At 43.7% G+C, this 23,553-nt stretch overlaps 2 protein-coding genes across 2 annotated transcripts in view; both read left to right on the forward strand.

Annotated features, from left to right (window-relative positions):
* The first annotated feature begins 3,553 nt into the window (after positions 1-3,553).
* On the forward strand, positions 3,554-7,653 carry NEUROD1 (neuronal differentiation 1). Its single transcript, XM_025887562.2, has 2 exons — positions 3,554-3,678; positions 5,279-7,653. Exon 2 carries the CDS (start codon positions 5,290-5,292, stop codon positions 6,358-6,360), a length of 1,071 nt encoding a protein of 356 aa, XP_025743347.1. The 5' UTR covers positions 3,554-3,678; positions 5,279-5,289; the 3' UTR covers positions 6,361-7,653.
* Positions 7,654-20,912: 13,259 nt separating this feature from the next.
* The window catches only part of CERKL (CERK like autophagy regulator), a 109,651-nt gene continuing 107,010 nt past the window's right edge, over positions 20,913-23,553 (forward strand). The window contains exon 1 of the mRNA XM_073881760.1: positions 20,913-21,608. Coding sequence (XP_073737861.1) covers positions 21,371-21,608 — 238 coding nt within the window. The 5' untranslated portion in view covers positions 20,913-21,370. The remainder of the gene's footprint in view (positions 21,609-23,553) is intronic.

The raw sequence follows: 23,553 nt of genomic DNA on the forward strand, positions 1-23,553 counted from the left end.
CCCGCGGGCGTAGGCGAAAACCTGGCGCGGCGCCGGCGATCTGGGGGGAACCCATAACATTCCCCTCTGGCTTCCCAAAGGCCTCTGAGCTGCCGGGCCTAGGAAAGACCTACCTACAGCTTTCCGGCCCTAGGCTTCTTCGGCCCCAGCGCCCTACGGTCTCGCACGCCCCGAAGTCTCCCACCACCTCCCGCCTCTGGAAGAGGATGAGGCCAGGACACCCCCCTCCTGGGAGGGGCAGGGAGAGTATGCGGGCCCTGCTCGAGGTCGGTGGGGCCACCCTGGCTACACTTGATTCTTTCATTGAACGCAAGCCTCCCTTTGCAAGAGCAAGCATCTGTTTCCGCGAGAAACAGGTCACCGCCGGGGACGCCGGCCCTGCCCCTGCTCTTTATCTAGGCCCGGTGAATGCGTCGAACACCCCACCCCCAACCACACCGCCAGCTACACGCTTCCCGCTCCCTACGTCCCGACCACAAGCCTCCATCTCGCCTCCCCCCGCCCTCTAGGCAGTGCCACCCGCCTCCTTCCTCCCCCCCACCCCATTCTCCCCGCCCAGGCCACACTCCCCTCTCCCCACCCGGGCCACACGCCTCCTCCCGCTCCTCTTCCCGCCGGCGCTCCTGCTGCCGCTTTAACGGCCGGGACCGCCCGGCCCGCGCCGCGCGCTGCAAGCGGGGACCCGGGGGGCGACAGATTTGGGGCATTGCTCGAGGGCAGTGAGTCATGAAAGCCGCTTTTGTTACCCGCGCGTGCGGTTCGCGTGCCGCTCAGCAGCCTGCAGCGCCCAGTGGGGACAGGAGCTGGAGGAGTAACGCTAACTGGCAGCGCGGGCCGAGGGAAAGGGCGAGAATTTAGGCAATCGGGAGGGGAAAAGTGTTCAACTGTCGAAACAAAGTCCAAAGAGGGAGAGGAAAATAAGGAGGCGGGGGCGGCGACTGTGCCTCCTACTGAGCCCCACAGCGCCCGCACTCCATACTCTTCCAGCGTTACCGCCACCACTGTAGTCTGGCCCCGCTTTCTCGCCCCTTCTCCTTTCAACAAAAAGCACCTCAATCTAGGTCTAGTCTGCACTTCTCCCCTCCGGGCTTGACTACTAGTCTGCCGCCTCGGGGAAGTCCAGCCTGGGCTCTCTCTAGGCGCCAAGATTCCCTCGCTGGGGTATTGACATTCTCCGCGCAGAGGGGGGTTTGCACCCAAGCTCTGTTGGCGGTGAGGCTCATTAAGAGCCACAGTGAGACCGAACCTCGCCAGGTCTCTGGAACATCCCGGAGTGGCCTTTTCTTTGTATAAATCCCAGGCCTGGGAGAACTACGGACACTGGGATTAGGGGTGAATTTATTAGGAAGAGAAGGAACAGGTCTACTAATTTCTGCACTTTGCGCATTTGAGTCTCGGCGGGCCAAACACCCGGTCCTTTTCTGCCCTGGAACATCTGGTTCCACCAAAAATCTCCTGTATTCCACAGGATGTCGCAAACTGAGGAAGTTTTCGCTTCCCGGGGGAGGAGGGATTCCCCCAGGTCATCCTCGGGTCTTTGGACAGCTTGAGCCATCTCTTCCATTCGCCCCTAACATTTCTCCTGAAGCTCCTCTAAGACCGAGGAAGGAGAGCCAGGGCACCAGATGCACATCCCCGCCGCACGGTGGGCTAGCTTGTGGGGCAGCTGCCGGGAGAGTGGGGGACCCTTGGTCCAGCCCTGCAGCAAGTGTCCTCAGACCTGCGAGTTGTGGACCCGCCTTAACTTCGAGGGCCCTTGAGTTTGAACGCAGAAAAGCAAAAACTCCTTACAGCTCTGCTCTTGAGAACCTAGCATAATTCACGTCATGCTTTCGGCAACGGGTCAGGGTGTCCCCTTTCAGATTTGCGCTGGACGGGGAAGGCTGCCATCGCCACCTTCTAGACACCAAAGATCTCGTTAGGACCCTCTTCCCCTCTCCACTGCATCGCCCCTCCAGTTCCCAGAGGCACCTAGCTTCAGCCGCTCAGCCCTGACACTGTTTGCAAACTCAAGGGGCTTTTAGAGCAACTGCCTTTAAATAAACAATCCAAGTTCGATGCATTCATTTGAAGAGGCAACGTGTCTGGGAGGGATAGGGTGTTAGTTAATGGTTAGAGACGAAGCTGGTGGAGAAGGAATGGAAATGATGGGATATATAACTAAAACCTGCCTTGGTAGGAATGAATAAATAATCACCATTCAAACACACATATAGTTCCTTCAGAATTAGTCGGGAATCTCTATGATCTTTGCTTGACGTGCAAAGTGGAGGTCCTGTGAGGTCAGCGTCTTTGAGGTCTGGAAGAGTCATGGCCATCAACCCCTTCCAGAGTTGTGCTAAAGGCCTTTCTTGAAAGAGGAGTGAAACGACTCATTTAGCATAGGCCCGTTGCATCCTCCTTTGAGAAGGCTTGTTTGAACCAAGTACCTACTTACAGGCCTGAGAGTGTGGAGTGCCAGCCTGTGGCAAGGAACAAGGTGCATCGGATGAGGGCATCCTTTGCAACAATCCAATGGCCTTGGCAAAAAGGCAGAATCCAAGCAACAGGGGAGTCCCCCAGCTTCCACACAGAGAGCTCTTGAGGCCGAAGGAGCCAAGTCCTGAGCGCATGGACTAGCTGGCGCTGAGGACCAGGACTTCTGTGGGGAAGTCTCCAGGGACAGAGGTAGCTGAAGGTGGGGGCACACCCAGTTGCATTATGTATGGTGGGGTAGAGTGACAGGTACAAACTTTCTATGCTGTAGAGGGTGGGAGGGGGTTATACAATTAAGGAGGCTAGAGGACTAGCATCAAAGCTGAGTTTACAGATGAAGCCATTTTTACATGGCGTATATGTTTTCTTGAGGGTTTGGTGGAGATGAGGAGAAGCCACCCTTTGGCGCCAATAAGCAAAGCGTCTGCCAAGAGGAGGAAACCCCAGAGATGGACAACTCAGAGAGGGCAGAAAGTCTTGGTGCTCTGGAGACCAAAGCCTGGACGAGGCATCCAACGGAGTCAGGACGCTTCATGGCACGCCTCAGTCTCCAGGCTTCTGCCTCTTTCACCTCCGCCCTACTTCCCGCCCCAACGCGGGCCACTCACTCTGATCTAAACCCAGTCAACGTTAGCTTTCCCGCTCCCTTCCCTCAATTCCCCTCCCCCCTTGCCCCATCTCCCTTCTGCCGCCTGAAAGGGTTAATCTCTCCTGCGGGTAAAAACAGGTCCGCGGAGTCTCTAACTGGCGACAGATGGGCCACTTTCTTCTGGCCACAAAGGGGCCGGAATGGAGCGCTCCGCGGCATACAAATGGGCAGGTCACGTGGTTCCCGGCTCCTGGCTGGACCGGGAAGACCATATGGCGCATGCCGGGGAGGAAGGAGATGGGGCGGGGGTAGAGGTGGGGGCGAGGGGAGTTGGAGTCGGAGGAGGGTGGGAGAGGAGCAAGGCTGAAGGGGCGGGCGGTGGGGGAGGGCGGAAGGGAGCGCTCAGCCTGGATGCGTGCGCAGGCGCCGGGCGCAAGGACCTGCTAGCCTCTCGGCTCCCGGCCCCGCCTGCGCTCAGCATCACCAACCCGGCTATATAACCTGAGCGCCCGCGCGGCCGGGACACGAGGAATTCGCCCCACGCAGAAGGCACGGCATCCGGAGGCCCCAGGGTTATGAGACCATCACTGCTCAGGACCTACTAACAACTGCAGGTAATTACAATTCTTTCATTTTTGCCTGGGAATAAAAGCAGTAATTGAAACCGGATGTACCTACACATATTCTGAGCGTGTGCGTTTGCGAGCGTGTGCGTGTATTGAAATAGGCATTCATCCTCCCCATGATTGCAGGCAAATACGCACACATTTCGACTCGCATCGCTCAAATACCCACCGCAGGCTTTCTAATTAAAAAAAAAATGTTTTAGTGTTTTGGTTTTGAGGGAGGGAAATTATAGGAGTATCTTTGGATTTTTTAAAATAATGCACAGTAACTGTGATTATTTGCTAGTGGTGATTTCAAAATCATGAAAGGAAATAACTTTCTCACTTCTTCCAGTAAGGAAAAAGAAAAAAGAAAAGCCCTGTTACCAAGATTTGTTTTGTGTGCATGTATTTTATGCACACTGGAAGTGCCAAGTTACTTTTTCAGTGAATAAAAGGGACATTTGATACCCGGAGTATACACACCCCGGAAAATAATCCCGTTGACAGATAATTTAGTTGAGGGTGGGGGGAGAATGTGGGGAATGAGAGAGGAACCAACTCGGCTACCTGTTACTGTTCCAGAGGCAGCCAAGTCCCCAGCAGCCACTGCAGGAGCCAGAAATTCAGTTGTCTCACTAAAGGCTTTTTATTTTCTTTATTAGAAGCGGCAACTTCTCTATTGCCAATCGCTGACCATTATAATTACTCAATTTTTTAAAGAGAGGTTTGAGGCGAAGTTTGAAAAGCCCCAATAAAGAGCGGGCGGCCCTTTCAATGGGCTGTTTATTAGAGAGGAGCTTTCCGCACCTGATCCCAAGCGCGTGGAAGGGCGCTCTGCTCTGTGCCCCCAGCCCTGGCCATGTAGCTAGCGCTTTTGTACAAGGTGGAAATTCAGCAGAGGGACAGCGGTGGGAGGCGAGAAAAGAAAGACGAGGGTGGGATGGAAGACCCCTGCCCACTTTTGTTGCCAAATGTTTCGTTGATGGTGAAATAATTTGGTGGAAACTACTTTTTCTCCGCCATGAATTTGCCCTTCAATCTCCGGTTAGTATAATCTTCTTAAAAATCACTGCCACCGTTAGTAAATTACGTAATGGCTCTTCAACTGTAATCGCTAAATACAAGAAGCCAGGGCAGAGAAGGGAACAAACAAAATTGCGATTTTCAAACTCATTTTTTGTGGAGTTGTGAGTGACTTTGAACTCATGCAGATAAACGTGAAGTATTCGGGGGGGGGGAACAAACATGAAGTAGTCGAAATGTATGCTCATTTTCACGCATATTATTCTGCCACATAATCACCATAAACACACTTTCACCAATCACTAGGAAACATACACACAGCAGTGTACATATACACATATTTACTCTCTCCCGCACCTCCAGCCCTGCCCTGTCTCCTATATGTCAGCGGGGCACACACACGCCATTATAAAACACAGTATTTAACTTTTTCTTAGGGGCATCCATTTTGTAATGAGCTGGAACTTCTCTTCACGTGCATTTCTACAAGGTTAGGGAGTGGGAGCTGAAGGCATAGGTAGTTTTTGAATGTCGCGTTTTTCTCCTTCTCTTTCTGTTCCTCTCTCCCTCCTGTTGAATGTAGGAAACCGAAACATGACCAAATCATACAGCGAGAGCGGGCTGATGGGCGAGCCTCAGCCCCAGGGTCCTCCCAGCTGGACAGACGAATGTCTCAGTTCTCAGGACGAGGAGCACGAGGCAGACAAGAAAGAGGACGACCTCGAAGCCATGAACGCGGAAGAGGACTCACTGAGGAACGGGGGAGAGGAAGAGGACGAAGACGAGGATCTGGAAGAGGAGGAAGAAGAGGAAGAGGAGGATGACGATCAAAAACCCAAGAGACGGGGCCCCAAAAAGAAGAAGATGACCAAGGCGCGCCTTGAGCGTTTTAAGCTAAGGCGCATGAAGGCCAACGCCCGGGAACGGAACCGCATGCACGGGCTAAACGCGGCTCTGGACAACCTGCGCAAGGTGGTGCCCTGCTATTCCAAGACGCAGAAGCTGTCCAAAATCGAGACGCTGCGCCTGGCCAAGAACTACATCTGGGCTCTGTCGGAGATCCTGCGTTCGGGCAAAAGCCCTGATCTGGTCTCCTTCGTACAGACTCTCTGCAAGGGCTTATCCCAGCCCACCACCAACCTGGTTGCCGGCTGTCTGCAGCTTAATCCTCGGACTTTCCTGCCTGAGCAGAACCAGGACATGCCTCCGCACCTGCCTACCGCCAGCGCTTCCTTCCCTGTGCACCCCTACTCTTACCAGTCGCCGGGGCTGCCCAGTCCGCCTTACGGTACCATGGACAGCTCCCACGTCTTCCACGTTAAGCCGCCGCCGCACGCCTACAGCGCTGCGCTAGAGCCCTTCTTTGAAAGCCCCCTGACTGATTGCACCAGCCCTTCCTTTGACGGACCCCTCAGCCCGCCGCTCAGTATCAATGGCAACTTCTCTTTCAAACACGAACCGTCCGCCGAGTTTGAGAAAAATTATGCCTTTACCATGCACTATCCTGCAGCGACCTTGGCAGGGGCCCAAAGCCACGGATCAATCTTCTCGGGCGCCGCGGCCCCTCGCTGCGAGATCCCTATAGACAATATCATGTCCTTCGATAGCCATTCACATCATGAGCGAGTCATGAGTGCCCAGCTCAATGCCATCTTTCACGATTAGAGGCACGTCAGTTTCACCATCCCCGGGAAACGTACCCACTGTGCTTACAGTGACTGTGGTGTTTACAAAAGGCAGCCCTTTGGGTACTATTGCTGCAAAGTGCAAATACTCCAAGCTTCAAGTGATATATGTATTTATTGTCGTTACTGCCTTTGGAAGAAACAGGGGATCAAAGTTCCTGTTCACCTTATGTATTATTTTCTATAGCTCGTCTATTTTAAAAAAGTAATACGGTAAAAAAAAAATGCACCACAAATTTGGTGTAGCTGTATTCAGATCATATTAATTATCTGATCGGGATAACAAAATCACAAGCAATAATTAGGATCTATGCAATTTTTAAACTAGTAATGGGCCAATTAAAATATATATAAATATATATTTTTCAACCAGCATTTTACTACTTGTTACCTTTCCCATGCTGAATTATTTTGTTGTGATTTTGTACAGAATTTTTAATGACTTTTTATAATGTGGATTTCCTATTTTAAAACCATGCAGCTTCATCAATTTTTATACATATCAGAAAAGTAGAATTATATCTAATTTATACAAAATAATTTAACTAATTTAAACCAGCAGAAAAGTGCTTAGAAAGTTATTGTGTTGCCTTAGCACTTCTTTCCTCTCTAATTGTAAAAAAAAAAAAAATTGCACAATTTGAGCAATTCATTTCACTTTAAAGTCTTTCCTTCTCCTTAAAACGAAAACCAGATCCATAACTCTTAAGAGGATAAAAAAAAAAAGAGAGAGATGTAGTCCCTATCAAAACATATCAATTCAACACATTACTTGCACAAGCTTGTATATACGTATTATAAACAAATGCCAACATACCCTTCTTTAAATCAAAAGCTGCTTGACTATCACATACAATTTGCACTGTTTCTTTTTAGTCTTTTACTCCTTTGCATTCCATGATTTTACAGAGAATCTGAAGCTATTGATGTTTCCAGAAAATATAAGTGCATGATTTATACATAGTCACACAAATGGTGGTTTGTCATATATTCATGTAATAATAAATCTGAGCCTAAATCTAATCAGGTTGTTAATGTTGGGATTTATACCTATTGTAGTCAATTAGTACAGTAGCTTAAATAAATGCAAACCATTTAATTCATAATTAGAACAATAGCTGTTGCATGTAAAATGCAGTCCAGAATGAGTGCTGTTTGAGATGTGATCCTGGTACCACTGGAATCGATCTGTACTGTAATCTTGTTTGTAATCCTGTATATTATGGTGTAATGCACAATTTAGAAAACACTCATCCAGTTGCAATAAAATAGTATTGAAAATTCAACCAATTGTTGCATTTCTTCTTAAAGTGATTTTTAAGCAAAAATAATTCCTAAGCAGAATAGTTGCTTTATTTGCTGAATTAAAAAAATACTAAATGTATTTGTAGAATAAAACAAAAGACAAAAGTTTACTTTAGCATACTCTTTAGTCTATCTTGGTTAAGGAGTCACCAGCTCCTTGTAGATAATGAAAGAACCTAACTCATATTTCATTACATGGAATATGAGGCTGGGGGGGTGGGGTGGGGAGACAAATGGTTGTGTTTGTTTTTCTTTGTTTTAAGTGTCTTCACTTTCAGCTTTCTATTCTTTTAAATGATTATATTATGTTTTTCCCATTTTTTTAAAAAGGAGTACTTAATTATTAACAAGCAGACACAAACAAGTGCCCTAGCTTAGTTTGTCTATATATTTGGAAATATATAAGAAAACCTTACCATTTTCGTAGTGCTTTGTTATCTGTACATTTTCTTGAACTGAATTGCAAATCAGTACTATCACAAAGTACCATTGCACTTTACAAGCCAATATTATACAATAGTACTATACAATGTAGTATTGGTTTGCAAACCAGTACTATCCCAAAAGACAGTTATGTACCTTTAGAAAATGCCAGGGGGAAATGACTTAATTAACTTAAAGAATCCAAGAAGTGGCATTTTGTAATTATCTTATGAACATCTTGTGATGATTTCAATAATTTTTTTCCAGAAGAAAATGTAGTGAGTTATTTATACTCAAGAACATACTATTTGTAGTATAATATATTTTAAGATGATACAGTTGTGTCCCTTCCCTTTTTGGAACGCTAAATAGAACTCTGTGGAAAAACTTACAGATGACTCTATTGTTAAGTCCACCAAAAAAAAAAAAAAAAGAAGAAGAAGAAGAAGTTTGGCATTTCTCTTCCTCTGGATGTATTGACTGACAGGAATGCTTCCTAGGGAATAACATTTTGGCACTTGTGCCCTGGCTCTACCATGGTGCTCTGATTACTGTCATTAGTAACTCCATTGTTCCTCCTCTGATTCGGATGCCACATTGGATGGCTACCTCTCTTCCCTAGCTTGTTCCTTTGATCTCCTTCTCATTGGTGATTTAGGGGTTCCAGAAAGCTGACCTCATTTAGCAAACTGCTCCAGAAAAATGTAAGTAATCTAATGGACAGGAACAATTAGCCATACTAATAACATTGCCAATGGGGCTATGTCAAGCTGTGACAGTAGCAGTAAGGAATATTTCAACATTCAAAGATGTTTGAGTTCAATTTAAAATATATCATTTTAGCATGTTTTCCATCAGCCTTCATCAGATGACAGAAATACTTTTAAGTTAGTCTCAACTTTATCCAAAACGCAGTAATCTCATTCCAAGTGAATCAGGGTTGTTATTTTGAAATCAAGCTGTTGCTTCTAGGATTGCTCTCACTGTTCTTACTTTAAGAGATGTACTACTGATAGGCTATCTGAACAGTGTCAGCCTTCCAGCCTAGGGAACCATGAAGTGAACATTCAGATCTATGTGATCTCTTCAGCGGCTTAATTTCACCTCTAATTAATATTATACATCTTCATGCAAACTAAAAACTGTTGCTGTAGCAAACAGAAGAAATAATAAGAGAATGCATTTTAAGGATTCCAGCTTTTAAAACACCAAGCAAGGAAATCTATATTGTGGATTTTTTGTTGTTGTTGTTTGGTAAGGTAGAAATGCAGACTCTAAGTTGTTTTTTTTTCCCCTTTCATTTTGCCTATGTAACTTCATTCTAAAACATAAGGATTCTTTCAGTCAGTCAAGGAGTAACTCACATGCCACCATCTTTTATTCAACGGCAGGCACAGCTGTTCCTTCTGCAGGGGAGGTTTTAATTTATGAAAATGATATTGTTTATGCATGAATGAACTGAATGCACTCTGCATCACACACAGCACTTCCATCTGATCAGAGAAATACCACAGAACCAGTGCCAATGTCAGAAACATATTCTACAAATTTACTCACTTAAATGTTTAATGAATATTTGGAAGGCATTTTCAAACCACAAGAAACCTTTTCAATTATCTTTTTCTTTTCTTTTCGAATTGCCACCAATATTTAAAAGAGACTCAGTTTTTATAATTGGCTAATGCCTATATCTAGCTAATAGGGAAAAAAAATGTTTTGCTAAGTCAAAACCAACCAAAAAGAAGAAACACTGGCAGCTTTGGCTTCATTGGAAAAAAATATTTTCTTAGTGTTGTTGTATATTGCTTGTTATGAGTAACATTTAGGGTTCTATGTGTTCTTTCATCTTGGACAATTACTATTCCTGTCAAATACAAAGCTTAGATCTACTTACCTAATGTGAAAATGCTCTAAAGAGTTATTTCCAGAAAAAAACTGTTATTTAAAATCAGCAGTCAGTTTCATAGTGGGAGATGAAATTTGCCTAAATATTTTAACCAGTGCATAATTCCTTTTGAATAGAACACTGCATAACTTAGATTTCATTTACATCACCAACTGAATTCATACAGTATGATCTACCTAGTTTTAATCCTAAAAAATACAATTAAATGCAAATTAAAATGAAGAATTATAGTATCTTAAGAATGTTCTGATAATTTTAGGTTTATAATATGGTACAGTAAAATAACATTTGCAACAAATTATAAGTGTTCTAATGTATTAATCTTTAAAAACTCCCTATGTTTTTACATTTGAAAGTCTATAATTCTTACAAAATTCATGCATTTCTGAAAGAAGCTAGCAATTACTAAAATGATATATGGATCATTAGCTAGCAGTTTGAAGCAAGCTGTTTTAGTTCTATAATTAAACAAGAGATTTAAAGTGAAAGTATCTATTCAACAATTAATAAAACTAGGCTTCAAATGCAGACTGATTTCATCCTAATGAGAATTGTAAAACAGTAAAGCTGTTCTTAAACTACGCTAAAGCCTCCTCTCTTCCTTTTTCCTCTCCCTCCATCACCACTTATTTCCTAAAAACTATCTAAATAAAATCTTTAACTCCAGGGTCTGATAAAGAATAAAAGAGCCAATGCAACATCTTGTGGAATACCAGGACTGAGAACTCTTGTTGCTACCATTGCACAGAGGCATTCTGGCGTCAGATACACGGTGATTTGTACGGTGGCATAATCACTGGCTCTTGGCCAGGCATTATGTTTCAGAGGACACTATTGTCAAGGACCATTCAACTAGAAATCTGCACTGTATGCACTCAAAAGTTGAGATCATCTGCCTTCCCATGTCAGGAAGAGTTTTGTGCTGGCAATTGACTCATAGACTCTTCACACACACTAACACTTGGTTCAATGACTCTGATGGAATTAGCTGGGTAACCAAACTAGTGGCATTGACAAGGCTACAGCCCCTGGGGACTTCTGTTTAAATTGCGAAACTTAAAATATCTTAAAATGCAGAGTATTATGTAAAGGCTGGACTAAATCCTTGGATACATTAAATGTGGATTTGGCCATCTAAACATTACTGTGCTATTTGCCCAGCTGATACAGAGGTAAGTGGATAGTGACAATAATCATTTTTATAGATCCCCAGGTATAGAGCAATCCAAAGGGATAGAGAGACTGTAAAACAACATCTAGAGATCAGAGAATGAGTTTAATCTCACATCTATGAGGCAACTTGGTAACTTACTTTGCTGTTAACAAGATTATAAGCTAACCCTGCTTTAGGCTTTGATGCCTTAAAGACACACCTCCAGGAAGGTGGCCTCATATGCTTACTAGGTCAGTGCTAAGTGCCAGGTGCTCTCTGTTCATTACACATTTCATAACCAAGCAGACCTGTGCCTTATTTTACAGAAGAAGGACCTGCAGGAAGCTGGGATACCTAGATACTTATATGACTGGTTTCCTTTCTTCATTCAGGTTCTTGTTCAAATGCCAGTTCCTCAGATCCTCATCTAAAGTAGCAACCACTTTCAATCTCACCAAAATCAAAATTATATTGTCCCCTCCCTTTTCCAGAGCATTTATCTCATGTTATCTTGCTTATTTATTTCATTTATTTTTAAATCATCTATCTCCCACTGTAGAATGCGGGCTTCATAAGAAGAGAAACCTTGTTTCTTATTTGTTGTTTCTCTGGTACTTAGAAGATCCAGAAGATCCTCAATAAATATTAACATTCCAAGAAGATCAAACCACACTAATCTAATGCTAAAGCTATGTTATAAGTCAAGCCAGTTTAGAATGGGAGAGGACGACAAATGATTCTCAGCTCAGTGAAAGTTTTAAGCATTAATTCTAGAAAAATAGAACAATTGACTAGTTTATTTTTTTAAAAAGATTTTATTGATTGATTGATTGATTTACTTACTTATTTGTCAGAGACAGAGAGAGAGAGAGAGAGAGAGAGACAGGCAGAGGGAGAAGAAGGCTCCCCACTGAGCAAGGAGCCCAATGCTGGACTCCATCCCAGGACCCTGGGATCATGACCTGAGCCAAAGGCAGCCACTTGACCGAGCCACCCAGGCATCCCTTGACACTAGTTTCATATAACATGACACCAAACACCTCTTCCCCACTCCTTTTGAGGATAAAAATCATGAGTTATCAGTTCTTTCTTTTTATTTAATATCAACTTGTTACATATGACTTGGAACTGTAATAAAAGAGGAACTAAAATATTAAAATTATAGGCTCTTTCCAGACCCTGCCTTTTTTTTTTTACATTCCTTAAGAACTTGAATGCATGCTACTTTTTTTCCCTTTCTGTTCACCATTCTTTCAGCAACTGTTCTTGTTCTATTGTTAGTGTTATATACAATTGTCCCAAACTTCCTTATCATCATTGAAGGATTTAGATTATAGCACACCAGAATCTAACCCATAAGGACTATGCATGTAGGCCATCAATGAGTTTGAGAATTTGAGTAGCATTTAACAAATTAAAAAGTAAAATAGGTCACCCATAGATAGATGATAGCTCAGATGTAGAAATCCACAATATAAAAGAGAGTACTGTGTCATCACAGTAGTTGTTAGTTACATTCATCTTCCTCCAAGGTATCAATTAGAATAGAAAAGTGGTAAGTTTGTGGGTAATGTGATCTTCTTTTGTCAATACAACACAATGAAAGAAGAACATAGAGTGATTGTTGTCAGCAACACTAGGTATGCATTTTAGCACTACACCTAAGTTATTAGGAAAGGTGCTTAGGGACCAGAAACATCAAAGAATCAGTATTCTTGGGAGGTGATTTAATTTAAAATCACTGAAATCCAAAAGATAACTAATGTTCTTTATAGTCATGATATTTATGCACAGTATGTGCTATTGGTTGAGATAAACACTGATGAATTACCTAACCTATAATTTCTACTTCAAAATGTTCACTGTGTAAACTTAGCACATCAATAATATTTCTTTAGTGTTCTCTCTGAATGATGTCAGTTAGAAGATCATCCCCACTTTGGGTGACGTCAATGAAAGGGTATTACAATGCTTAAGAGACTGTTAATTCCTTACCACTGGTGTCACTAACAAGTGTAGTGCTTGTCTACTCATAGCAGGACATTATAAATTCATAATCTGTGGTAGGTTGCAGGTATGTGACCAAATACCGTTCACATCCAAGACTAGAGAGGATAACATAGCATTCTAAAAAGGAGAGTTGGGCTAACTTCACTTGTCCTTGTTAGATACTGAATAAGCTTTATTCCAGCTGGTGATAAAATACATGGTAAACAATACTAACAAATGCATGCAAATTATAACTGGAATCTAAGTAGGGCTCTTTACCAAAATATTTCTTTACTAAAAGAATTTCTTAGTTAATAGAGGCAAGGCTGCCTATTTGGATACCTTTAAATTCCAACATGAGATTTTTGGTTATAGAAACTGTATTTTCATGTTTCCTTGGCTTTGACTAGTATATTAAAAATATTTAAATAATGGGATCTTTTGCCTCCCAAGGTTTCATTTCTGCCTAATTAACTAAAAATGCATTTATCTTACTTAAAATACATTATATATATATATTTTTTTTCACTGGGTTGAATAGTGCCCTCCCCCAATTCCCGAAAATTCATGTTCAGCCAGAACCTCAGAGTGTGATCTTACTTGGAAACAGTATCCAAATAACACATTCTAATATGTAAGATGTAAATTAAGATGAGGTCATATTGGATTAGAACGGTCGTTAAAGAACAGGACTGATGTCTTTATTAGGAGAAGACAGAATATGCAGACAGAGCACACAGGAAGAATAGATATACAGGCAGAGATTGGACTGACATGTCTATACACCAAGATCTGCAAGAATTGCCAGCAATCACCAGAAGCTAGAAAAGTGGCATGAAACAGAGCTTCCCTCTGAGTCCCCAGGAAGGAACCAACTCTGCAGATGCTTTAATTTTGGACTTCTGGTCTCTACAACTATGAGCAAACATTTCTGTTATTTTAAAGCCATGCAGTTTGTGCTAACTTGGTATAGCAGTCCTAGGAAGCTAATACATATGCTAAAGTATACAATAAATTGGTATGTTAGATATGCATAAATATAGGAGAGTTCATTTGAATTCTTATGAAAATATTATCATGAAGTTTTAGTGATACAATATATAACTACCAGCTTATTTCAGTTAATACCAGGTTTTATATTTGAACAAGCTGACAAATAATAGCTATTTCATAAGCATCTGAATTATGTTAAAATTTTATTGGTTTTTATCATGTGAATTATTAAAGTGACATTTAGATTTAGTGAAGTGTGAGTGGGCCAACCTAATAACTTAATTTTGTTTAAAATTCTTATCCTAGAATTTATAAAAGCATGAAATATAAACTGCCATTTATTCTTCATATGAAAAATGCCATGATTATTCTATATGTGGGGACAGCATATATACTAACAGACCTCTGAAAAAAGAGATATAACATTTTCCTTGGTTCACAAACACTTATTTAACACAAAATTCTATGACATGTAACACTACATAAGTTTTTTTTAAATTATATAGTCCAAATGAATTTAAGTGCCACGACCTCTAAAAGTTCTACCTACCTATCCCAGGTTTATTTAGGGCCTTGAGCCAGTACTCCCCTTATAAGCTTAAAACCCAAGGCTAAAGCTCCAACCTTAGTTGCATAGGGCTATCCATCTCATTACTGGACTCTTTTGATTGCTCAAAATCCTGGTTACTGATTATTACATCTTCTGAAGTTATTTAATTAATCAGAAGTTTTAGTTTTATAGATCTGGGATGCTACCTTGTTTTTAATCTTTTTCTATTCTTTTTGTATTTGTTTAGCAGAATATTAAAAGTGTTATTTGGCTTCTTTTAGGGTCTTATAAGAGAGTGATGAGCAAGCATCATTTAGAGGAACTATAGAAGGCCCAGAACAGATACTCTGGCTAAAAAATATATATATATATATTCTAAAAGCAAGAAGTCAAAGATGAAATGTAGGCTGCTACCAGTTAAACAAGCCTTTGGGTCAAGCCCCAATCAAAGGTATGGTTGGAAGACACATTTTACAAAAGTACTTCTAAAAACAATAGAAGCATTATACCCCAATATCCTGACTTGGAGTCCAAAGTATGGTGAGGACAGTCTCAAAGAGATTTGTGGGAATGGCTTTTGTATAATATGATATAATACAATAATACACACACACACACACATATGTATATATATCTATATAGGGTTGTACAAATATCACATATCATATATGATATATATATATGTGAACTACATAAAGAAAGCTTACAAAGTTTCTAAAGGAATTATACCCATTTGAACTAAAAGTTCAAAATTAAGAGAAGCCTCTTGGCCTCCAACTTTTTATGGCTAGAAAAAAGCCTGAAAAACTCCTCAGCTGTCATCATGGGTAATTTCCTGTTGAAAAGAAAAGTGGTCTAAAGGCAGAACCAACAAGAGGCTGGAGCTAAGAGCTGCTGAGAACAATGAAGTAAGGAACTGCTCCTAGGGAGCAGAACTGGATGTGAGATAAGGAACATTCTCTTTCTCAGAGTCTCGGGAGCTAGCAACACATGCCTCCTTGCACCTCAGAATTGCTCCAAACAAGTGACTGCGATGTGCTTTCTACCTTGTACCCCACCCCACCCCAGCCCCTGCCACCACCTCCATTTTCCAATGGGAGCATTTTCTGTGGTTATTCTCTGCTTGTCTCACGATCACATGTTGATGTGTGGGGGCAGATAACTCGTATTTTTAGTTCACAGTTTCCCAGAATAAGAGGAGCACATCCAAAAAACTATGAGGTCCTGGACTTTGAATCTGATTCTATAATTTTTGCAGGGACACGTTGCTCTGTACATTTTAGGTAGCAAGAACCAGAGTAGCAAGAACATTCTGACAAAATCTCCACTCAGGGTGAGAGGGAGGCAGCCCCCATGATAAGGTGCCCTTTTTGCATTGGGAATGACTGAGAGATGGACATAAGTAAAGCTCACTTCACCTAAAATCCATGTTGATAAGGAGAAATTAAATACATCATAAATTTTTCTTTCTTCCTCACCCATGAGATATATTCAATGATATCAAAACTTAATACAGGAATTCAATTTAAAAAGTTAATTTATTCCTTCATAGATTCAACAAACATCTATTGAGCATCTGTTCTTCTAAAGGCACTGTTCTAGGCATAAGAGAGAGAGAGCTCACTGCTGTCATTGAGGTACCCAACTGATGGGAAAGGGGAGACAGACAAGAAAGAAGTAGGCAAATAAATCAATGACAGACATTTGGATAGTGGGAATGCAATGAGGAAAATAACATTGAGTAGGGGTGAACTTCTGATTGGCCAGGGAAGAACCTCTGAGCAGGTGACATGAAGTTGATCTGTGCACCCTGCAAAGCCATGCTATAATAAAGATTGTTCCACACAGAGTAAATAACAACAGCAGAAGCCCTGAATGAAGAATCAACCTGGCTTATTTGAAGAATGGAAAGAAGGCCAGTGTGGTTGGATGTAAGTATAGAAAGCATGGAGGAATAATGATAGGAGATGGACTTTGAGTAGGTGGGCAGGAGTCAGATCACAAGGCGTCTAATAGGTCATGGTGGGAGTTTGGATTTGATTCTACCTGCAGTGAGCAGTCCTTAGTAAAAAATATTCTCTAAAGTAAGCTGGAGTCTGAAAAAGGCTATGTTGATGGTAATTTGATAACACAGGCACTCACTTATGCACACAAACTCCAGACTTTGAAGCCAGCAGAGCCTGTGGGAGATCAAAGGGCGGGATCTAGAATTATCCACTGGCCAAAGCTCAGGTATTAGAATTCCTTGTCCCCTGCCCTTGAAGCAGTGGGTCGGGATGTCTCAGTTGGCTGTAATTTCACCTGCCTCCCTCTGTGGAACTGAGAAGGGGTCCCTGACTTCAGGAGACTGTCCCATCAGGTCTAAACCTCTCAGATACTTAATGACATCCTGAAAACAATGTTAACAGCAGAGAGTTTTTCAAGATCTTCTGCTCAGACGTGAATTTCTAAAAACAAAACAGAACAAACAAACAAAAACCAGGGATGCAGACTGTTTCCAGACCTAGCCAAATGCCTTCCAAACATAAAGCTACTATGTGCCTGTTAAGTTAGGACTCACTGTTTTGTGCTCTGAAAACAAATGCCCAAGCTTCAGCCAGAGCAGGGAAAGCAATGTTCAGGAAGCTACCTAAAAATTTTCAGAGAGCAATTTTCATGCATTAGTGTATCATATATATGCATCACTTATGGGACAACTGAGTCTCAGGAACTAGGGGGAAACTCTATTGAGGTGCTTTAGCATTATTGTTATAGATATTTCAGGAGCACATATTATGTGCTAGGCACTGTGCCAGTTACTGAGACGTCAGTGGAGAACAAGATAAATTCTCCGACATCAAGGAGATTTTATTCTAATAATAATAATAATAATAATAATAATAACACTTACCTTTTTCTAAAGATTTATTTATTTATTTATTTGTCAGAAAGAATGAGAGAGAGGCGGAGCGGCAGGCAGAGGGAGAAGCAGGCTCCCAGGGAGCAGGGAGCCCGATGCTGGACTTGATCCCAGGACCCTGGGATCATAAGCCAAAGGTGGACACTTAACCGACTGAGCCATCTAGGCGTCCCAACACCGACAATTTATTGAGTGTTTCTTATATTCTAGCACTCTTACTAAGTACATTAACTCATTCAATGGGGAATCTAGACAATAAACATATAAGTAAACATAGAGTAAGAGGTAATAATAAGAGATGTAAAGAAAAATAAAGCAGGGGATGGTAGAGAGATCAATGGTGGCCTGAAGATGTCTATGTCCTAATTCCCAGAACCTGTTAATATGTTACCTTACATAGCAAAAGGGACTTCGCAGACACAGTTAATGATTATCCAGATGGGTCCAATGTAATCACAAGGGTCCTTACAACAGGGAGGGAAGAAGGGCAAAGTCAGAGACATAAGATGGAAGGATGGAAGCAGAGAGAAGATGCGATGTGCTGGCTTTGAAGATGGAAGGGGGCATGATCCAAGAAATACAGGCAACCTCTAGAGGCTGGAAAAGGCAAGGAAATGAATTCTTCCCTGGAGACTCCAAGAGGGATGCAGGCCAATTGATGACTTCATATTAGTCCAGTGAAACAGAGTTTGGGTTTCTGACCTTTAGGAACATCAGGTAATACATCATGTTGTTTTAAGCCACTGAGTTTAGGGCAATTGGTTGCAGCAGCAATAAAAAAAATAATAATAATACTCATGGTTACAGGAATGTGAATAATGGAGGATGGCAGCAATGAGATGAAGATCTTTAAGCAGCAAAGTGATTGAGATGAAGGAGGAAGCCCTCTGGTTGGCTGTCTGGGAAAACATTCCAGAGAGGGAACAGCAAGGCAAATGCTCTGAGAAGGGGCTGGTCTCAGTCTGTTTGAGGACTAGTCAGGAGGCTTGTGTGAGCGAGCAAAGGGAAAGGTGTTAGAAGGTGACCTTGGAGAGGTAGCCCGAGCCCAGATTATGTAGGGCCTTGGGCACTTGCCAAGCATGTTGAGTTTGTTCCAAGAGGGATGGGAGATCATGGGAAGGTTGTGAGTAGGGAGGGATATGATCTTGTTACTTTTGAAAAAAGCGGTGTGATTGCCAGGTGGAAAATAGACTCTGGGCTGGAGGAGGCAGTAGAGGCAAAGGGGAAAGCATAGAAATGGGTGGGAGGCTATTGAAGTGGTCCAGTGAGGGGTGTAGAGGCGCAGACTGGGAAGAGAAGAGGTTGAAAGGAGTCTCTTTTGCAGATGCAATTGACAGGATTTGCCAGTGAATTGGATGTGAGTCCAAGATGGAATGACATCAAGGATTTTGATGACACTATTGCTGAGATTTGGAACATTCTGGGAGGAACAGGTTTACGATGGAAATTCATGAGTTTGGTTTTAGCTACGTTATGTTTCAGATGGTAAGTGGATGGCCGAGTGGTGATGTCAGGTAGGCAGCTGGCCAGAGAGCCTAAAGTTCAGGGGAGTGGTTCGACCTGGTGACATCACTCAAGGTGCCCTGAATGGTATGAAAAGCCATGGCGCCAAGGCTCGTGTAGCTAGATACTGAGGACAGAGCCCCTGGGCACGGCAACCTTTAGAGCCCTGGGAGAGGACAGCTCACCAAGAGCAAGGAATGGAGTACAGCCATTATTTTCATCTTCAAGAGATGCAAAGCCAACGTTTTTGACCGTCTGGCCTGCTGAAGCTTGGAAAATGGCAACTTGGCACTTGCAAAGGTCCTAAGAAGGAGCCATGGCCTTGGCCTATTTGCCCTGGCTTTCAGTGAGCTTTTAAAATGCCAGTGAGCTCTGTGCTGATGGTCTGACAGCTGTGAATACCAGACGCTGAATCCAGAGGCACCTGGGCAACTCGCTCTGCAAGGGCCCTGGCCTCAGCGCTAATGACCTCTGGGCTGAGCCCCCTGAAGCCTGCATGGGGGTTAGCAGCCACTGCACTTCTCCAAGAAACAGCTCTCCGTGATCTGATCAAACACAGGCTCTTCCCTGCTTTGCTTGGAAGCTTGGGTATTTGTTTTCAGGGCATTAAACAGTAAGAGTCCCAGCTTAACTAACACACAGGCGCTTTATGTCTGAAAGGGATTTGGCTAGGCCTCCAGTCTCCCTCCCGAGTTGTCTGAAATCCAAGTTTGAGCAGAGAACCTTGAGACACTCCTGCTACCATTAGCTCTCCTGTCTGACTTTGCAGCGTGACCAGGACAAGCAGAGGAATGAGAAGTGCCTGAAGTCACTGGTGAGGCACGAGCACCCTGGAAAGAGAATTCACAACTCTACGAATTTAATTTGCTCTTTCATTCCCTTGCCCCTTTTTCTCACTAGTTATTCTGACCTTATAAAAAGGCTGCTGATTTACTTCCCACTACGCTCCTCTTCCAGAGAGCTCAGTTTCTTCCTGTTTCATGGTCATAGTTCCTCAGCTCCCTGTTAATCCACTGCTTAGAGCAGCGATTCCCAGGCCTAGCTGAGCACTGGAATCATCTGGGGGAGCTTTAAAAACTCCTGAAGGCTGGGTCCCATCCCCAGACATTCCAATGTAATTGTCTTCAAGTGCAGCCTGGGCAGCTGGATTTTTTTAAAACTCCCCAGGTAACTCTAATGTGCAGCCATGATTGAGAACCACTGGCCTCCTGACTCTCTGTGCTTTCCAAATTAACCATCAGCTAATTTCATGACTCTCCACTCTCAGAGAAAGTGACGGGTGAACCCCTCAGGGCCCTCTCCATTTCCAGGTAACACTACATTACAGCAGTAGCCTTCAAGAGAACAAGGCCTCTGCTTGTAATCTCCCTCCAGGGAGTGCCAGATCCAGGCAAAGACAAGATTGCGCGGGAGAGATCTTGGGGAAAGTAGGACCCTTAATACTGACAGCACAAAGGCACCTTTTTATTAAGTCTTTTTTTTCATGCCATTGTAGCTAAGGTACACTGTCATATTCGTTTCAGGTGTACAATATAGTGATTCAACAATTCTACACATTAGTGCTCATCATGATAAGGCACCTTCTTTTAACACTAAGTTTGTCAGGTGAGAATTTGTCAGTGCAAACCTGAGACTTAACTTCGGCTTCCCCTCAGGGCTTTTGGGAAATGCACTCTTTATACCAGGTGCATAAAGTCAGCTAACAATCGAGGGTGTGCCAACGCGGCTATAGAACGTGACCTCTGCCTTCCAAGAGAGTCCCCTGGGAAGGAGGGGGAGAAACAGAGGTCCTTGCAACCGCAAGTGTGTTCTGCAGACCAGGGCGTGGGCGAGGCCATTACCCCGGAGCTTCTTAGAAATACAGTATTTCTGGGCCTCATCCCAGATCGCTTCAGTAAGAATCTGCATTTTAACGAGATGCGCAGCGGTTAAGTAAAAGTTTGAGAAGCGCTGGTTTATCGAACTGTGGGTAGCGCAGTACACGAAATCCTCCTGAATAGTAGGGTTTGGCGGAGGGAGCCACCTCTTCCTCTTCCCGGACGGGGGTCTTTGCCCAGTGAGTGGCAGAGACCCGCTGCCGGCAGGCCAAGGCGCAGGACTGGGCCGGGGCGGCCCCGCCTGCCCGCCCCGCCTCCCTCCCGGGTCTCTGCCCTGCGCGCGGTTGCTGTGGCAGCGCCGGACGCAGCTCGAGCAGTGGCTGTTGCGGCCTCCACCTCCTCCTCGAAGGCCTCCCCAGACCCCTGGCTCCGGCTCAGCTAGCGTCTCCGCCATGCCCTGGGGGAGGCGCGGAGGCCGGGTGAGCGCCCTGGAGAGCGGCTCGGAGGAAGAAGCGCCACCGGCGGCGGCCGCTGGGCCCTCGGCGCTGTGGGCGTCCCAGCTACAGCCGGAGGTGGCGGCCGGGCAGATTCTGCTTCAGGGCATCTTCAAGATCGGGAAGAGCAGCTGCGACGTGGTGCTGGGCGAGCGGGCCCTGAGGTGGTGGCCCATCCAACCCGAGCGCCCTGCGGGTGAGTGGTTCCGGCCCCTTCACCTGCAGCTGTGCCCCCACTCTCTCCTCCTCCCTACACCTTCCGCCCCGGCGCTTCCCTGCGCTCCCCTCAAGCTCCTCCTCTCCCAGCGTCCAGACGCCCCCGCCCCCTCCTTCCCAATTGGGGAGAACCTTATCTACCCCTCCCAGGGGCCTCGAGCTACCTGCTGCCTCTTGCCTGACTTCCCGCCTCCGGGTGCGTTCCCTGGAGTGAAGTCACGCTGAGCTTCTGTTTTGCGACAGAGAAAAAAAGAACTGAGCCCCAGAGAGGCAGTGTTTTCTAGACTGCGGGAAGGTCCATTCCTTCCCTCCAAGTTGAAGTTTCAATCCATCAACTTCTGCGGTACGCTGAAAGTATAAGCATTTTACAGAGTACACCAACATGTGGGTTCTGAATCCACCTCTCATTCTGCTGACTTCTGAAATTTCACCCCCCCCCCCCCCGCCCTTGGGCTCTCTCTGGACTTCTCCATCCCTCACATTCCTTGCCATTGTCTAGAATCAAGGCTTCTACAGGCTTAGTCTAGAAACTGTTGATCTTTAATGTTAACTTTAAAATCCTCATCATGCTGCTTACTTACATTCACCTTTTATTGACTTGAGTTATTTAGAAATGTTACAGTGCCATATTTACAATAGAACTATTTCAAGTCTTAGTCTAGAGATGATTTCTCGAAAACCTTGGGATGTGACACTGTCTCTCCTAGCCGAATACCAACTTAAAATTGCCTTCCTGGGTTGGAAAACCAGCCACCCTGTACTAGTACTATAGAAACCCGTTACTGTTTTAAAGTTTCTTGTGCAAAAAGCTAACAAAATGCTGCTGACTAGTCAGGGACTCCGCCCTGGTTGAGTGTGAATTCTGCCTCTGCTGCATAGGCCATCCTTGCTCTCTTATACTTTAATTAAAGTGTTTTCAGGTGTTTTGAAAGCCAAGCTAGACTATCTTACTGAAGCTCTGAGTTGAAAGCTAGGGATATGGTTGTAGAATTCTGTTAAGTTTTTAAGTCTGTTTGAATTTGGGAGGATATAGAAGTTATATAGAATTTAGCCTACAAGAGCCAACTTTACCTACAACGGAGGTGAAACACTACAGAATTAAGATGAGACCTTGCTCAATGAGAGATCATACAGATTGGTGTTGCAGTGCCCATACACAAAAAAGGCAAATAATGACACAAGAAAGGAAATGTTTTAAATTGAGTGGTGTTGGAGGAAAAGTATGCTTACTTAGTGTTCCTGGAAGTAGAATTCAAAAACTATAAAGGTTGAATGTTTTTTTGGTTTTTGGTTTTTGTTTGGGTTTTTTTTTTTTGCTCTAAAACCCCCTTTTTTTTCATCTCGGTGTCTTTTTCCTTAACACCTAGTGTGCAAACCACTTTAGGCCCTTAAAATTGGAAGTTCAGAATCCTAGCAGCTTCATAAGAACTTCTATTTGTAGAAGAAACGGATGTTTTACTTAGTACCTTTTCTTCTCCCACTCAGTTTACTAAGAGATAAGTTTAAATGTGTGAAATAATCTCTGATGTGGAATTAGTTTAGATGTGAGTGCTGAAAGACCAATGAAATTGGTTCAGATAATAGAGGAAGGACAATGTCAAGGTTATCATACTTGGGAGGCTGTGGTGTGGAAGGATGTAGTGGGGGAGCCCCTGTCCATTGCTCCTTGGTCAGTGACTGGCTGTTGCAGGAAAGGGTGGGATAGGGTGAGGTGACTGGGCGTTATCAGATCATACATAGGAAGTAGTTGCAAGACCACTCAGTTTTTAAACCTCACAGTGCCTTTGTAGTTTTTTAAAAGTAGATCTTATTTTTTAGAGCAGTTTTAGGTTCACTGGAAAAATGAGCAAAAGGTAGAGATTTCCCATATGCCCTCCTGCCCCTTACACATGCACAGCCTCCCCCATTATCCACATTGCTCACCA

The sequence above is a fragment of the Callorhinus ursinus genome, unplaced genomic scaffold, assembly GCF_003265705.2.
Source record: "Callorhinus ursinus isolate GAN/ISIS: 27379988/994484 unplaced genomic scaffold, GSC_fseal_2.0 scaffold2, whole genome shotgun sequence".
Lineage (NCBI taxonomy): Eukaryota > Metazoa > Chordata > Mammalia > Carnivora > Otariidae > Callorhinus > Callorhinus ursinus.

Bases quoted from the DNA above. Each gene is read 5' to 3' on its own strand.
- NEUROD1 (XM_025887562.2), top strand. From the start codon at position 5,290: ATGACCAAATCATACAGCGAGAGCGGGCTGATGGGCGAGCCTCAGCCC.